A 17,920-nucleotide genomic window follows, 5' to 3' on the forward strand; every position below is an offset into this window, starting at 1 on the left:
AGACTCCCTCCCTAACCTAACTCTTGTCTTTTTGAGCAGGAAGGCTCAACTGTCAGTCTTCCCATTTCATTTTGTAAAGTTGATAAGAGTAGAATATTATTTGTGCTTAGTGTGTAACTGGTTCTGGCAAGCATTCCCCAAAACGTGAGGTTGTAGGTACACAGACAGGAGCCCTTTATACCCATGGAAACTCCAAGCCGGTTGGGGGAGTGGACACCCCAGCAAGATGGTTGCAGACCTGTCCCCACTGCCATGGCACGACTCACTTTGTGCCACAGAACCTATTCTCCACTGAGTTCTGTTCATCCTTCGAGAAATTTGGCTTTCACCTCCCTTCAATCAAATAGTTTGATCTAATAGGGACACAGTTAACTGAATTCAAAAGCCATAGACAGCATAAAGCCTCCTGAGTTCAAGTGCGTAAGATACAGCTGGAGCTCTCTACCTTTCGTTGTAACCCGTGGACCATCTTATTTCTTGAACTGACCGACGGCTCCTGTCTCCCAGGGCCCAGAGCCATGAGAGGCAGCATACCAAGGAGCCCCAGGGCTGGTCAGTGCTGGCAACCACACATTAGATGTATTTCCAAGGGGACCCCTTGGCTCCCAAGGCAATTTGCTTCCAAAACTACAGTGTGGAAAATTTTCTTGCTTGGGAGCACAGTGGTTCTTTTACATTTTTAATGCCTTCAGCTTTTATTTGTGAATCACAGGAATCTAATCACCATCACTCAACATCTTTGCACCTCCGAAATATAAGGCTCGTTAATTGTGTCTTCTCAGAGTCCTATACATTTTGGAAACTATACATGATTGATTTACCCAGGGCATGGGTTTTGAGATATAGATGTGATTTTTTTATTTTTTTTAAGTCCACGCTATTTCAGCGAAAACAACCAATTGATTGATGCAGTGATTCTTTTCCAGAATAAAGCCCAGCTTTGGCTCAGGTCTTAATCCCTCTGAACACATAGCTTTAACTCTTTGGTTCCCAGGAAAGCCCTCAGTGACTGTGTGGCTTTGACTGCAGGCTTGTTCTGGGATGTTTCTGCCATGGGTTTTCAGGGCTGGTTTGCTCCATGCTCCTTGTCCAACCTGCCACCTTCATTAAAGAACATTCACGTTTGTACGCATACTGGCTTTTCAAAGAAGGTGTGAAGTTTCCCTTCAGAGCCGGCAGCCGTACTTACTGTTGGCTGAACTACACGGAGGGAGATAACCTATTTACATACTAAAAAGGTCAGCGTTGGACAATCAGCATTTAGAGATGAACTTGCTGCCGCTTGCAACTGGAGCATAAGAATTTGGGAGAAGGCCGCAGTTTCGCCGCCTCTTTATCTGTGTAGACAGCCAGCGTTGGTAGCTGTGTAGGATGTCTGTGCCAAGCAGTCAGGGTGGTGACAGATGGGCTCCTTCTAGCCTGGAACCTCTTGACTACTAACGGGTATGACTGTGTGACCAGGTCAGCCTCACCTACTAAAAACTGTAATTAATTTGAGATAGAAATATTTGCATAATAGCTTTTCAGACTCTGTTAGTAAAAGACAAACCATCAAAAGAGACTTTACATCACGTGGCTCCTGCTTACTTAACTTGTCATTTGCATCGGGAAAGGTAGACTTTTAGAAGGCTTACAGCATTTTGTGTGTGTGGTCTTCCTTCTCAAAGTGTCTTAAGAATATCAACGGGTTTATTTTGCTAATGTGGGTCGAAAGTGCCTTTTCAAATGACCTCATAAAGGCACGCGTGTTCTCCGAAATCTCTGGGATGATTTTGCTCCGCATCCATTTATAAATTCAAAGCAAATAGTTAGAGGATTGAGATCTCTGCCTCCATCTACATGTTGGGATATAACATAAGAGTAAAGTCACTCCTGAAGGTGGAACACCAGTTCCTCAAGCCTGGGGAGAAGTAAGAGGCAGAAGTGAGGTCTTACCCGTTACTGATAGTCTTGAGCAAGCAAGCAGCGACATCCTTCATGTCCCGGAACACGGCTCATTCAGAGCTTTTTCTCTGAAGAGAGAGCGCCCATTTAAGAGCACCTGGGTCAGGGTATACACATCGCAGTGCGGCCGCTTTCTGCAAGTCCCGAGAGGTCGTCTTGTCCTGCGGGGAGCTATCTCAGCAGCTGCCACCCAGGTTCTCCCAGGGACCCTGAGCCGCATTCCATGTTCAGTGTCCCCCAGGGGACCTATGAAGCCAGATGTGGACCTGGGCTCGTTGTGTCTTTGGAGCCATGGGAGGCGGCCGCCAGGAAGAAGTCGCTGTTTGTGTGCACACACATCCCAGAGGGGTCGGTGTGCAGATGCAGTTAATAGCCACATTCCGTGAGGCTCTGTGCTTCCTCTGACTCCTGATATAGGGAGAGAGAGACCAGTGGCAGTGACAGGCTAACTCCTGGTTGGCATCAAGCAGTGTCTCGTAGAGATTATTTGACCTTGCTTAGCAAATAGCCAGAGTCACCTGGGCCTTATATAAGGTCCATTTCTCACGACAGTTGTGTTGAAACAGAACGGCGGCATGGGCCAAGCTTGGGGACTCCTCCCGGCGATGATACCAAGCGACTGGAACGCCACGGTCCCCACTGAGCCTGCGCTTCTCTTATCCTTGCTCTGGGCCCCCCCAGGCGGAGGGGCTGACCCAGGCGGCGCTCTGTGTGCGGCTCACTCCCCGCTTCTCTTTCAGAATATTCCGCTGAGCAGACACAGCAGGCTCTGCACCAGTCCGTCTTCATGTCCTCCATGTCGGCCCACCCCTTCCGGGACCTTCCACTCGGCAGGGAGCAGCACTGCAAGTTGCTTCCAGGCGTGGCCAACATCCAGGCAGGCGAGGTGGCCCGGTGGACAGTGGACGAGGTGAGCGGGGCTGTTCTGGGGCCTGGAGGGAGCGTGCCAGGCTGCTGAGGGTTTCTCCTAAGTGCTGAATCCACTGCAGCAAATCTAAGATCCACACTTAAGGGAGAAGGCGGGCATGATTTGGAGACAGTGAGGAAAGCCCAGTTGGTTTGGGCCTCTCCCCCGAGGTATCCCAGAACCACCTCTGTTCTCCACCACCATCGGCCCAAGCCTCCAGTCCCCCATCACAGATTTACTTTGGGAAAGCACACGTGTATAAGCATCTTAGGCTTGCACCCTGGCATCCTGTCTGGGGAACCCCTGCCCCCGGGATGTTCTGTTCTGTGCTGAGGGGCACCTGGAGGGCCCCAGAGGATTCACTTGTTCTCATTACTGAGCAGTTCTGTGCTGCCCATTTGTCTACTTGAAGCCACAGATGATCGGTTAGCCTTAGGTTGGTTTTTAAAGTGAATTAGATCACAACATTGCATAAGATGCGGAACACATGGGAAAATTGATCCAACTTTAATATAAATGTTCCTTACAATGTTGCTTTTTAATAAGGATCAGGTAAGTCTCATTGCTTGCTGTAATGTTGCAGAAATGCTTCATATGTAAAGCAGTTTTCTTTTAAGGAATACACTCTCTGACGTTTCTCTTAATAAAGGTATTATTTCCACTAGTCAGGCCTTAATTAATTTTTTTTAAATGAAGGAAAACCGTGGGTCGCTCTGAGGACAAGATAACGGTAGAGCTGGAGTGAAGTTAGTCACAGAATGTGCACTGAGCACTTTCTGCAATCAGCTCGACCTAACCTTGGCTTCGGCCTTCCTTCGCAGCCTCGGACGAGGCGCAGGTGGCAAAGGCCGTGCGGAGGCTGAGGTTTGGGGCAACGCTGCTCCCTCCGCCTCCTCCCGGGCACCTCACAAAACCCACCTGGAGCAGCGGGGGCTTTCCCCGGCACACCCCACCGCCCCACCTCTCCTTCCGATCCCTCCAGTGCCCCCGTGGCACTGGTAACAGAGAGTTGACCGGATATGCCAGCCTGTGGCGGCTAAACGTGATCCCCTTCCTTAAAGAGTATGTGGGGTCGGGCCCCCTGCCCCTTGTTGATGAACTTTTACTGGTTTACAAAGCGTGCAGCAGCTTCACGACCAAGCCAACTAAGTCAAAACCTATCGTGTCTGTGATCCAGTCATGTGCGGCTTTGGCCTTGTAACAGCCCTGCACATGATGGGGAGCTCCCCTGACAGCTCGGCGGCAATCCCTGGTTCCTGACTTTCAAGCCATTCACTAGGTTGTACCACGTTTTAAGTCAGAGTGACAGTGGCTTCTCTTCCCTCGCCTCATCGCCATTGTGCCGAGGCCGATGTCCCGGGGAGGGCAGCCATCCGCCTCCAGCCCCCGGCCCCACGTTCACAGAGCAGCCGAGACCCGCCAGTGGGTGAACACGGAAGAGACACCTTGGGTGTGAGCTCTGGGTGTGTCTGTGCCTACCTTGACATGATCCTGGCTCCCCAAACGGAGTCCTCAGCTGCGCGGGCCTTAGAACCTGCGTGGGCTGTCCTCCCTGCCCACGCGCCCCTCGTGCTTCTCCTGCGCTGGGCTGCATCCCCCACGTGGTGTCCTCACACTGGCACACTTTATACCCCTGCCCCCAGGTAGCCCCTCCTACTCTGCCAGCCAGCGGCGCAGTGCTCACCTCCTGCAGGAGCCTCTCCGCACCCCTCTTTTCCTCAGAGAATCTTCTGTCACTGACCTATGCTCACTTGTCCGATCCTTGACCAGATGAGTAGAGACCTTATTCCACTCACTTGATATGTATCTTGAGAACGTCTCACTATACCTGGCAGTTAGTAGATAAGCCAGTAATGTTTTTTGAATGAATGTTGAATGACAAAGGCATCATAGGCTGGATTTTGAAACAGAAGTGGAACATATCCAAGGGGAGAAAAGAAGGGAGACCATTCCAGTCACAAGGAAAGACAGAAGGTTGCGTGGAAGTATGACGTGTGCACAGATAGCATATGTACAGCGAGCGCATCCTTTACTAACATTGATGATGCTATTAACACTATTAAGGTACTGATAGTGAGACAAGGACTCTTATTTTGCCCATTTTACAGACAGGGAAATTGAGGCACCTAGAGACTGAGTCACTTCTCAGGGCCCCACAGGCAGAGCCAGGTCCTAAGCTGACGTCTTACCCACCAAGCACCCTGCGGACCTGGGGCACAGACAGAAGAGCCCTGGGATGGGGAAGGTGTGCCAGGTGTGAGGCCGGGCACTGGCAGTCCGAGCCACCTGAGGTTCTCATGCAGAAAATCACCTGTGAAGATGGTGCTTCGGGGGCATGGGAATCACACCCACCTGCGGAAGGAGGAGGCGTGCGAAGGGGCGGAGGAGAGGGACCAACCAGGGGGCACCGCCACGCTCCTGGTGTAGAATCATCTGGGCCTGCGCCGGGAGCTGCCATGGCAAAAACCACCCAGAGTCGGCAGACGTTTTAAAGTCGAAAGCCGTAACACAACACAGTGAAATAGATCAGATATTGAAGATGAAGAAGGGAAATGAGCCAAATGTGATTCCACTTGTAGACGCAGCACCACACGGTTTAGGACTTGGGATGGCGGTATGTGAGCTACACGGTCCGTAGAGTTCACCTGAATGAAGGGCAAAGTAGTGGTGCCATCACACGAAATGAAACTTTGGGAGAGAGACCCTGTCTTTTCTGAGTGAGAGGTCCCTGCAGATTACATTACAGCAGTGGATGTGCAACAACCATTCCCGGGGGCGGAAATACCGGATGAGGTGTCAGTAATGGATGGGGGGGAGGGGCGCTGATGGCATGACCATCCAAGGAGAGCCGTCAAGGATGGAGGTCAGTGGGGACGATGGTGGCGGAGCAAGTCCACGGAAGAGAAGTGTCAGGGGCGGCAGGTGGTGAGTGTTCCATTCAGCAGGGCACAGACAGCAGATGTAGCTCGGGGCTCCTGGCTGGGGCTGTGGAATTGGGCTTTGGGGAATCTGGAAAAAATGTGTACAATATGTGTATTTCTTGTCCTTAAGAGGAGCGCCAGAGCTTTTATTAACGTCTCAAGGGGACCATCATCCAAAGAGAACAGAACCTCCGTTCTAGGAAAATTAAGCAGTGACTGGGAAGTTTATGGGACCTCAGATCTGACGAGTCCCAAGTCTGGCACTGAAGGAAAGCGAGGGGGTGGAGTGATGAGAGGCAGTAGTGGTCACAGTGCAAGTCTCAGCAGGATAGGGAAGCCTCAAAAGGGAGGGTCTTGCTGTGGGGGAGACCGAGGGTGCCATCACTGATTATTAGGAGGGCAAGGTCACAGTTCCCGAGTTCTCGTGAGCCCCAGCCTTCTATTGCTGAAAGAGGCCTTAGAACGTTCTATGTTAAAAGTAAAACCATCCATAAGGCTGTGTTCATAAAGTGCTCCTGTCGTGATGCTTCTGTACCCATGACTTCCCCTCGGGGATGCATTCCAGAGAAACCGCTTGGCTTATCTCCTAATGTATAATATATCATAATCTTGAAATCTCCCTAACCAAATGCTTGTGAGGACAAGGACCACGTCCTAAATTTCTTTCTGTATTCTCACACTCTTGTAGCATGTTTCCTAGAACAAAATACGGTCTCAAGAAGAATCTTGGATGGATTGACAGTGGGCTTTATGACGGTTCTGTTTGTATCTTTGAAAATAAGGCAACTCTCCGATGGGGTTTGCTTGCGGGGGCATTCCAGTGAGTTCCAACAATAGAGGTTGTGACTATTTTAGACACCACATTAGAAACGGGAATAGGGCAGTGAAGATTTGAAAAGTCAGTACAGGGCAAGAGGAGATAAAGGGGGGTGCTATCCTTTTGTGTTTTGTTCTCGTTAGGCAAAGTATTGGAGAGGAACCATGGGAGCCCGAGGCAGGATACATTGAAAACAGACTTGCGTCCTTGTGTTAAGGGCCATTCAGGGAGACTCAAGGCAGGAGTCTGCCTGTGGAAGAAGATGAGGAGCAAGAACGTTCCCTTTCGTCTGCTGTCCTGGCCTGGGAAGGAAGACCTCCTTCTCCTCGCTGCATCATGTTACCTGTGAAGAGAAGCCAGCACAGGGCCTTGGTGACGTGGCCCAGAGCAAGGGAGCTGACTTTTAACTCCTTTGTCACTGCGGCTGTTTCTACCAGAGCCGTGTTTACAGAAACACGGGTAGGCTATGAGGTCAATGTGGTGCTTCTAGAATGAAAGACCATATATTATAGTAAGGGTTATTATTTTGTGAAACCTTTGTTAGAAACATCTGGGTCTATGCAAACACTCGAGTTGTGGTCAGTGTGATGTATATTTCTGACTGCGGGCCATGGCGATATTCTGTAAAAGAGTAAAAGCACTTAAGAGTAGGAACTAAAATATCTTTATGTCTCTTTATGTCATTGTAGTAAAGTATCTTGTGCAGAGTAGGTGTCTGAGTGAATAAATGGGGAGGTGTATTTTGTGAAGAACCCTCCTACTAGGTGTGCGTGGGCACGGGAGGGCAGGAGGTGAGGTCGTGTGCACCTTAGAGCCACAGGTGCGGTTCATGTATGCTTGGTGCACACATGGGCACTTTTATTCCTTATGTGCAAAAATGCTTTTTAAAGCAGCTCATATAAATCGCCATAGCCTCAACCAAGCGCTCCCTAAATGTCCATTAAGTTTAAAAGATGGCGGTCGCTTTAAAAGCAATCTTTAAACAGGAGGGAGTGTTTTGAAAAATTCAGGATACTGCTAACTAAGCATAGCAGCCTTATACAATCGGGCCCTTAAAAAAGGGCAAATAACAGATTCCACTGTTAAAAAATGAGACCCGGGCTGGAAGCATGGTCCCCAGTGGACTTGGAGCCAGTGCAGTCAGGCACACAGCTACAGGCTCAGCAAGATAGAGAACACCACCGTTTGGAAAGATTTAAGGGAGCAGCAGCCCCACTGAAGGAAACAGGCCTGCTGAGCTCCAAGAGGATGCCAGGAAAAGTAGGTCGCCGGGGGAAGTAAGTTGGGGAAAGTAATGGGCTCATCTGAGAGCTGGCACAGGGTCATCTTTCTTAGTCTTTCCCAACTGCTGTGTCATCCGCAGAACTCACCTACTCCCTGTCCTTCCAAAACAAAGCCAGGGCTTTCGCTGAGGGACACCTCGCTCCTGAGAACAAGGAATGAGGTTCCTTGAGGAATGGGAATGAGGTCCCTTGGGGAACCAAGCGCCAGTCAGCCTCCACACCAGGTGGGCTTCTTGGGGCCAAGGCGGAGGGCGACCGCCCCCAGGCTCCAACAGTAGCACATTCACCTTAGAAAAGCAGCCGCGTCCACACAGCCATCTTGGGTGCAGGCAAACAGATGGTAGTTTCCTATTTCATGGAGTTCACGCTCATCTGAATAGTTCACGTTTGCCCAATAGGTAAACACATTTTTAAGGGGAGCATGTGAGGGAAACTTTCTGAGAGTACTCTATGGTTTGTTAGAGCTCACCACTTTACATTTAAAGTTTGTAGCAAAATGGGCTTTCTATTAAAGCTCAAAATAATAATTTATTCTTAGAGTGAATAAATACTGACTAACAGTACTGAATAATGACACTGAATAATGATTAAGGCCTTTGGATGTTTTTAAATTCTGGCCAGAGAAGTCGGCCTCAGTAGATTTCATGGAACTGGTTTTTGACTTTGGAGAAGGACAGATTGAATAGAATTACAGTCTCTTTCCAAAGAGGCAGAGGATTCCAGACACGTGGTGAGGCAGTGGGGCTGTGGCCACCCTGCCTCCTGAGGCCCTAGGGAGGTAGTGCAGGGAGGGGTCGCGACGGGGCCCAGCTGAGGGCCACTCGGCTTCCCCTTTGCTCCTCTTTGCCCTGACAAGTTATTTATTCCTGTTAAAAAAAAAAAAAAAAAAATCCAGTCTAGGGGCGCCTGGGTGGCTCAGTCAGTTAAGCATCTGTCCAGCTCAGGTCATGGTCTCGCGGTCTGTGAGTTTGAGCCCCACGTCGGACTCTGTGCTGACAGCTCAGAGCCTGGGGCCTGCTTTGGATTCTGTATCTCCCTCTCTCTCTACCCCTCCCCTGCTCACACTCTGTCTCTCTCAAAAATAAATAAACATTAAAAAAAAAAAAAAAGTTAAAAAAAAATCCAGTCCACCTTTGACACAGACAGTGGTTGCTTGGCTAACAATGCTGAGGAGGGGGAATGTGATTCTTTTCCCATTTTCCCAGCAAAGGACATTTTAATGGATGCAAACCATCAAAGCAACACACACTTCTGCCATGAACAGAATTTGTGGAACGTGTGTTTTAAAAAGATCCTCTCTCAAAGCACTTCACTGTCTGTGGAGAGCCCAGGCTCCCTACTGCTAGCAGGGCTTTCCCACAGGAGCTGGTGACTGAGATGCCACAAAATGTGTATCTGTCGCTAATTCCTACTCCTGCTTCTTTATGTTTAATTTTCCTGCCTTGACGTTCTGCCCCTTTCCCTGTGGAAGAACCATCTCAGGAAAACCTTCCTTTTAGAGCCATGGCTTTGTTTTGTTGTTGTTTTTTTTTTTTTTTTAAGTTTATTTATTTATTTATTTTGCAATGGGGGGTGGGGAGAGAGAGAGAGAGAGAGAGCACGGGAGGGGCAGAGAGAGGGAGAGAGAGAGAATCCCAAGCAGGCTCTGCACTGTCAGTGCAGAGCCCGACACGGGGCTTGAATTCACAAACCGTGAGATCATGACCTGAGCCAAAACTAAGAGTCAGAGGCTTAACTGACTGAGCCACCCAGGCGCCCCTAGAGCTGTGGCTTTTAACAGGTAGATGTGGGCCACGTCTGGACGCATTTCTGGTTGTCATAGCGCGGGGGTGGGGGTGCAACTGGCACCCAGCAGGTGGAGGCCAGGCTTGCTGCTAAACACACTGCAACACACAGGATGGCCCCACGGCAAAGAATAATCAGTCCCCACCAGTCAGTAGCGCTGGCCTGGAGAAACCCGCTCTTCAGCACTTTGCCTGGACCCGGCTTCAACTCCCTTTGCCCCACGCCCAGACTGCAGGCAGATCTCTGGATTCTCCCTCTGGGGTACCACCTGCCTCAACTCTGTGCTCTGCCCCGTGTGGAGCCCCCAGGCCCGCAGTGCCTCCCAGCTGATGTCCTGCCCAGTCCATCCAACACTGCCAGATCCTGTCTCAAGCCTTCTCTTGCACCGGGGTCCTCAGCCCCACCTGCAGATGAGAGTCAACCGGGGAATCTGAAAATGTATGCCCCACGCTTGGGTCCCACCCAGCTTGACTAATTCGGAGTCTGTGTGGCCTGAAGCTGGCCATCATTCGTGTTTGAAGCTCTCCGGATGATCCCAAGGTGTGGCCACGATGGAGAACCACCACTCCAGGGCTCCCTGCAGCTGGCAGGTAGAAGTGCAAACCCACACCAGAAGCCACACGGCCGCCACCTCACCCCTACCCACCCCTGTCCCCATGTCTCCCCCTCTGCTCGGCATTTCTAGCCAAACTGGACTCCTCACTGCTCAGAACATGTGCACCGTGCCTCTCGCTTTCGGCCTTGACCCTGAGGCTCTGTGCCGAGAAAGTGTTCTCTGCTTGTCCACCCCGAATCGCCCCGGGGTAGAAACACTGCCACCCAACAGTGCCTGTCTCAGCTTCCACCTCCCTCATCACACCTCTTCTGAGTTCCCATCTGAGATGCCATCTGTCCCTGCCAGGAACCCATAGCCTTTCCACCTCGCCTCTGGAACTTAGCGCATTTGAGCATGTATCAGTGTGAGTTGTAAGCCGTCCTTACTTGCCACTTTCCATCTACCCTCCCACCTCTGATCGAACCATAAACTCATTGGATGTTCACACTGGACCTGCTCACTGGTCCTGCCCTCCCAGCACCCAGCAGAGGCCTCACGCGTAGCTGAGGTCGGGGCATACTTGGCCAGAGAGCAGCCCAGGGAATAAGGGGCCTACGCCCGCCTTGCAGCGTCCCAGGCCCTACAAACTCTCTGAGCCCCTGCTGTCACCTGCCCCAGTGACTGTGTCTCTGCAGCTGGACCGGCAGCATTCCAGGGCTTTCCTCAGCTCCATGCTTTGTATCCACCTAAGAAGGGCAAATCATATTAACTCAACAGAGAAGCTCAGCTTCCTGGCTGAGTGGAGCACCGGCAGCTCCAGTGAAGCAGCTCAGAACCGGAATGCCTCCCAGGTGCTTCTGGGGCTTGAGGATGCCATTGTATGGCAGCGTTCCAGCTGGTTTGGGAAGATCTTTTTTGTTGTTGTTTTAATTCTCATCATCCTGCACTTTAGAAGGATGACTGTAAATGACTCATGATAAAACATACTTGCGGCATCAGAGGTGAGTAAAGCAGACACCAACATGCTGATTGGCCCGAAAAAGATGTTCTGAAATCTACGCATTAGATTAAATATAGCCGTGAGTCGAGGGTGCGCATACAGGTGTCAGGCCCTGGGTTCGCCCTGTGGGTGTTGGTTCCTGGCCGCCCTGTAAGCCGGAAATCGCCAACGCCACGATGTTCTCTTCTGCAAAGTATGGGGAGGGTCAGTGTCACTGTCATCTCCCTGCAGGGGGCTGGGGACTCCTAGGGCTCGTGGGTTATAGACTGTGTTGATACAAGGCCCTGAGCTCCCGTCTTCTTGTGGGCCTTTTCCATCAGACGGGGAGAGAAGTGTCAAATGCACACAATTCAGTCAGCACGAGACAGCCAAAAATTAAAAACAGAAAGCAAGGCCATTCCTCTTATACACATTACCTCCCAGGTTTCATTACTATTGCCTTCTGGCATGACTTTCACCCTGTGCTGCAACCATGCCAGACCTTGCCAGGGTGGCCAGAATCCTCTTGCCATTTTGGTTGTTGAGAGTCTACACTTTATTATGTTTGGTGGCTCAGCTCCCTGAAAGTGCCAACTGGGAAAACTCAGTAGCTTCCTGTGCTTATGGCCAAGGGTCTCTCTAATTAAAAGGAGCTGGGGGCATATGTAGCTGGGGAGGGAGGGGAAAAGAGTGGGAAATGAAGTTGAAGAGAGTGATTTGGTCTGGAGTCCAAAAACCTGATTTCCAAAAACGTCCGGGGTACTTCCCGGCCATGTGTGACCTCCAGTAAGTCATTCAACTTCCTCGGGCTTCAGCCTCATTGTCCCTGATGAGGGAACTCAATCGGCATAGATCCCTTGAGTCCCTGTTGCTGTCTGGGCACAGGTAAGACTCAGATAGATGGGGCCTCAGGGCTGCCCAAGGGCCAGATGGGCAAGTCCTCATCCTTGACAGTCACTGTACACAAGCACACAAGGCCACTCCCTCCTGCCTTCCCTGACAGGACAGGAGGATCAGAGGAGAGCAGGTTCCAGAATGCCAGCGCTGCACAAAAGGAGGCTGTCATTGTCATCGTAACTATAACCCGATGTAGGTCAGCCTGGAAATAAGAGGCTAGAAGAGATACTGGCGGGGGCTGGTCTAACTTCTGAGCTGGCAAATGCTAATGTGACTTGATAGTTACTATTTAAATCCTGAGCGTTTGAGGGATTTGAAGTCTATTTTACTCAAACATGGAATTACTACAACCCAAGAAATTATTTCAGGTGCATGTTTTAAGTCAGGCTTTTCATCTTGCACTGTAGGTGGCTGAGTTTGTACAGTCTCTTCTGGGCTGTGAAGAACACGCCAAGTGCTTCAAGAAAGAGGTAAGAAATGCAAAAATTGTATGTATTTCCATACTTCTGGACCCAGAAGTGCTTTGTTTTCATCTACGTATGTGCAAATAAGAACAGGCTGGGTAGGCAGGATAAAGGGGTCCGAGCAGGGAGGAGCCCAGTGGTGCCATCAGGCCCAGGCCCTTTGACCTGCTTACGTTCAGCTGGACTTTGGCACAGAATGCTGTGGTGCTTGGCCCGTACAGTGTGCTCAAGAAGTAGACTATTTGCTGGAAGAATAAATGAACATGTCAATTAATCCTTACATGCGTTGTGAAGGCCCTACCATGATGACTTTAGGTCCCACTGAGGAGGAAGGATTCCCGCCATGAACCCGCTCCCAGGGGGGGGAGAGGATTTGTCTACTCCAAGGTAACAGTGGGACCTTCCTATACAATCCCGCTCTGCACCTGCTCCAAGAAGAATGCAGAGAGACCACAAAATCCTTCCATGGGGCTTCTGCTTCCTACCCCCCTGGTGGTTGGGAATGTACCAAACTGCTTAATGTTTCTCCTGGAATTAGTAGCCATAGCTCTAGGGACCCCAGAAGAGACCAGCTACAGAATAATAGTGCAGATATGGTGGTTATTGTTTATCGCGGGCTTGCCCTATGCTGGACCCTGTGCTAAGCACTTTACAACCGCTGTTCTTGGGTCTTCACAAGAACCGATGAAGAAGCTGAGGCACAGCAAGAAAGGGGCAGTCAGATCCCGGCTTCTATCTGGGTGATTCCAGAGCCGCCATCATGGCTCCAGAAGTCTCCAAGAAAACCACCCTTCTAGAGACTCCAGTTTGTAGCACATCCTCCCCCTCTGTAGAGGTCAGGGCATGAATGGATCAGGGAAAATACTCTCAGTCCTGGACCCCCCTGAGCCAGGCCTCCCCAGTAACTGTGCATCATGGTAGAGGGCAGTATGGTAGCAGTGCGGGTAGCTGCCAATGGAAACATGAGGTTCGACCAGCAGGTCTCGGGTGTGGTTGGGCTGGCCTTGCACATAGGGGTCGATCCCTGCATTAAGCAATGCCGGGGACCCACCTTGTCCACAGGTCAAGTTGCAGGTCAAGTTGCTCCCGCCTGGCTTTTATGACCAGCAGTCCCTCGATGGGCAGATCACGTAACCTGTCTCATCCCTCTTCTGTAAAACACAGACTTCCTCGAGGAGACCTTTAAAGATTAGGGTTAGTGTGTTTCAGTGCCTAGCAAAGTGATCCAGGTATTCTGTTCTCTAAATGGATGATTCTTCAACAGACGTTATCATAAATGCACAGGAAGCCTTTTAACACTTCCTTAAAACTTTAAAACTTTAGCCTGTCACTTACATTTTAAACTTGGATTTCAAAACTGGGGTCCCTGGGGGAATCCCTACTTCCTCAGTGAGCCATTGACACTGCGAGTTTGTACCGTTAATTAAAAAGGGTTAGGGGGGCGCCTGGGTGGCGCAGTCGGTTAAGCGTCCGACTTCAGCCAGGTCACGATCTCGCGGTCCGGGAGTTCGAGCCCCTCGTCGGGCTCTGGGCTGATGGCTCGGAGCCTGGAGCCTGTTTCCGGTTCTGTGTCTCCCTCTCTCTCTGCCCCTCCCCCGTTCATGCTCTGTCTCTCTCTGTCCCAAAAATAAATAAACGTTGAAAAAAAAAAAGGGGGTTAGAACCACAGTGCTAGGTTCAGGGAAGGGTGTTACCGTAGAAAAACCTTTCATTCTGTCTTCTTGGGTCTAGAACCAGCAATATTTCTGCGCCAGTTTCTGTAAACAGGTGATGTGGGTGCCGAACACGCCCACAGTCCCTTCAACTCAAACTCTGAGAGCAGATCCCAGTCTGCTGTGGGAAAAGCCTGCATGGGGGTCACTCACCATCCTATGAATCTTGGGAAAGCTATTACATGTCAGACCACGATGTCTTAAAAGTTAATAAATAAAACATTTATTTTGTATGTATTTCTGCTTATAGCATTTATTATAAAAAAAAAAATTTAACGCAGGAAAGCTCAAAGGAGAAAGCAAAAATCAAACCACTATTCCCCCAGAAAAATCTAACTTTGCTTAACGTGTGGCATAAAGACTTCAGATATTTTCATTGTGTATATGTATACATGTGGTCGTGCATGTTTAATTTTACGGGTTAAAGCTAAGATCTTTCTATATCATCATGTCATGCTTTGTCACTTAACCATGGATGAAAACTTTGCTCAATCATTAAGTGTTTCATTGAGACGTGAATTTCGGTGGCTGCCTGGTCCCCCAGCCGAGGCGATACCAGAATTTATGTGCTTCTGCCATTTTTGAAATGCTGGGTTGTTTCCAATAAATAACACTAGAATGTACACATTGCAACTCGGTTCTCTTGGGGAAAATTCCTGGAGATTTACTTGGTGAATGAAAGCAGGCTATTTTTAAGGTTCTGGATATAAATTCAGGACAAGATTTTTGAAACATAACAGTAGAAATTTAACCTGGCAACCGTGAGTGTATCTTGAATTCATATTCAACAGAGTTTCGGGCAACAGCACAGAGCGGAGCAGACGTTGGGACCCCATGGGAGAGGGTGCCGTCTTTCTCTGCCTTTGGAGAGCTCTGCAGGGAGGCCAAAACCGTTCGGTGTCACACAGCTCAGCACCCAAAAGTTCCCAGAGGGTAAACGATGTTTCTTTACTTGCAGCAGATCGATGGCAAAGCCTTCCTGCTTCTGACACAGACGGACATCGTCAAGGTGATGAAGATCAAGCTGGGTCCAGCACTGAAAATTTACAATTCTATCCTCATGTTCAGGAATTCCCAGGACCTCACTGAAGAAGATTCTCTCTCAGGCCAAGAAGCCAGAGGATAAACACACCGCCTGAACCGGCCAGGGCACCAGGACCTGTTCTCCCAGCAATAAGATTGGCCTACGTTAATTTGATTTTAATATCCCCATGGTCATATCCATATTTAGTTTGGACCTTTTAAAGTGGTCGTGGTTGAGATGTTCAGAGGGTTTTGACGGCTGAGCCAATGCCAAGGACGCAGAGGCCCACGTGTGGTTTAGGAACATCTTTATCGTCTGCGGGGTCCTTTCAGCTCCGATGCGGTGCAACGAACAGACCAAAGAAGCCCACACATACACATTTCAGCTTTCTCCTTCACCATTTCCCATTTTTCAAGCATGAAACTCTCAAGTGGTAAAATATGAAGAAAAACAGCATTCCCAATACACTTAATATTCTCACCAGAACATCTGAGCTTGGCCCAGATTTGCTATCTGGGTGCAGTGAGTCTAAGAGATAGAGGCCTGGTGCTTTAAAAAGACTTCATGTGGGATTTTTGTGTACTTTACTCAGGAAAGTGTGAATCTTTAAAAAAATAATAATAATAAGCACATGTGTTCACGATTCATTAATTCTCCTTTTTGTCCCATGAATCGTTTCTTGTTGGCACTCCCAGTGTCTCCCGCAATGAGCCCAGGAGCACCAGAACACTCAGCCTGGGCATTTAGCGGAAGCTGATCGGACCATCCCAAGGACCCGTGCTAGCAGTGCGTGGCAGGCTCTCTTTGGGGGCACAGGGAGACCCGCCCTGCCCCTGACACAGGTTCGTGGGCCAGCTACCCTCCCACCCCAAACCCTCCTGGCTTCCGCTCCGAGGAGGCCTCAGGAGGATTGGCCCCACGCTCTCTCTGAGCAGGTGTGCAGCTGGGTTATATCTTTGTAGAGTCACAGCACTGAAAGGCAACATCTCTAAAGTAGGGAGCTTGGTAGCTGTGAGTCGTTTGAACAATTCTGATTTCTGGTCAGACCTGACTTGTTTTGTGTAAAGTGACTATATCTGAGACTCCAGCAACTTCGAAAGACAGTCACCAACTTTCCTACACCCACAGTCAGCTGCATATGCCCCCGTGGAACTGGAGGTCCGTTGTTTCCTGGGGGGCGGGAGGAGGAGACAAGAAACAGATCACACCCATTTGCCTCTTTAAGAATCTCACGGTTGAAGAAAGTTGATTCAGCTTGGAGATTCTCAAACTGTAGCGCACTGAAGAAAAAAAAATTCTTCTGTAAGAGGTGTGCACACGTGACATTTTTCAGACCTTCACCTAAATGGAATTTTAATATATTATTAGTTCATGTCAATTTTTGTTTTCTATGGAGTTTTGTTTGCTGTTTGTTTTCTGCTTTGTGTGTGTGTGTTTTTTTAATTTTTAGACTGCCATGTACAATTCCTGCTTCTGCTGTGTTAAAATTTAATATATTTTAAATGAGAATAAACAGATAAAGAGTAAACCCCCCACATCACTGCCTTAATGAATATGTTGCTATCACCTGTTCCCATGCCACAACCTTTGCATTAGCCACCAAAGAAGTCAGCCTTTTTTGAGTACTTGGGATAGGCTTCCTTAGGGAAGCAAACTCAGCTGCTAATAAGAAGTTAAAGTGGAGTTTTTTAAATTAAAAAGAATCTCACAATTGCTTATTGTATAGGCTCTATGGAAGACACGAGATGCATGTTTCATGTATTTTTTTTAATGTTTATTTATTTCTTTTTGGGGGGGGGTGGCTCGGGGTAGAGTCAGAGAGAAAATCCCAAGCGGGCTCCACAATGTCGGCACAGAGCCCGAGGCGGGGCTCAATCTCACTGACGAGGAGATCGTGACCTGAGCCAAAACGAGGAGTCGGATGCCCAACCAACTGAGCTACCCAGGTGCCCCTATGTGGTTCACATATTTAATACTTGTCATTTCAACAGAAGGATCTAACAGAACAGACAATACCAAGCGAAATGAGAGTTGAAAAGTTGTGTCCCTAAATGACAGTGTGATCAGGCAGAGCTCTATCCAGGTACGTAGGCACCTGCCAGACACCCGACTTGTCACCTGATACCTTCACCCTTTCATACTCGAAAGGAACTCAGATGGCCTCACCCTAGTATCCTCACTTGAGTGAACAATAGCATATCAGCAGAGTAGCTGCCCAAGCCAGGAAACCCAAACGTCCGACTCTGTCCATTTCTGTGTTATAGATTCTCCTGCCAACACGAACTCACTGAAGGTGGAGACCGACCGGGTGCGGGTGAACTCCCGAGCCGGGTCCGTGCTGGTCCCGCACGCTGCCGGCTTTCACACCTCGCCCACCTTCCCCGGGCACAGCGCTTCCCTCCCGCTGCCGTCCCGGGCTGCACCTACCCTGAACTCCTTTCCCTCTCCAAACTCACCCTCCTACTGGGCCTCTCAGCTTTGCCTATGCTGCTCCCTCTGCCTGAGGTGTTCTCTCCGCCTCTCTCCCGCCTGGGAAGACCCCACTGCAGCGCACCTCCCCATCATGTCGCTCCTCGCTGGCTGTCATTACCACTTGTGTGTTTCTCCCCACTAATCTAGACGGTCTGTGAGGGCAGAGACTGCGGCAGCCTT

At 49.7% G+C, this 17,920-nt stretch overlaps 1 protein-coding gene across 1 annotated transcript in view; it reads left to right on the forward strand.

Moving 5' to 3' along the window:
* L3MBTL4 (L3MBTL histone methyl-lysine binding protein 4) overlaps positions 1-16,803 on the forward strand; it is a 446,682-nt gene extending 429,879 nt beyond the window's left edge. The window contains exons 17-19 of the mRNA XM_045458489.1: positions 2,685-2,854; positions 12,476-12,538; positions 15,203-16,803. Of these exons, the coding sequence (XP_045314445.1) occupies positions 2,685-2,854; positions 12,476-12,538; positions 15,203-15,370 (401 nt within the window). The 3' untranslated portion in view covers positions 15,371-16,803. The remainder of the gene's footprint in view (positions 1-2,684; positions 2,855-12,475; positions 12,539-15,202) is intronic.
* Positions 16,804-17,920: the final 1,117 nt, after the last annotated feature.

The sequence above is a fragment of the Leopardus geoffroyi genome, chromosome D3 (genome assembly GCF_018350155.1).
Source record: "Leopardus geoffroyi isolate Oge1 chromosome D3, O.geoffroyi_Oge1_pat1.0, whole genome shotgun sequence".
Classification (NCBI taxonomy): Eukaryota; Metazoa; Chordata; class Mammalia; order Carnivora; family Felidae; genus Leopardus; species Leopardus geoffroyi.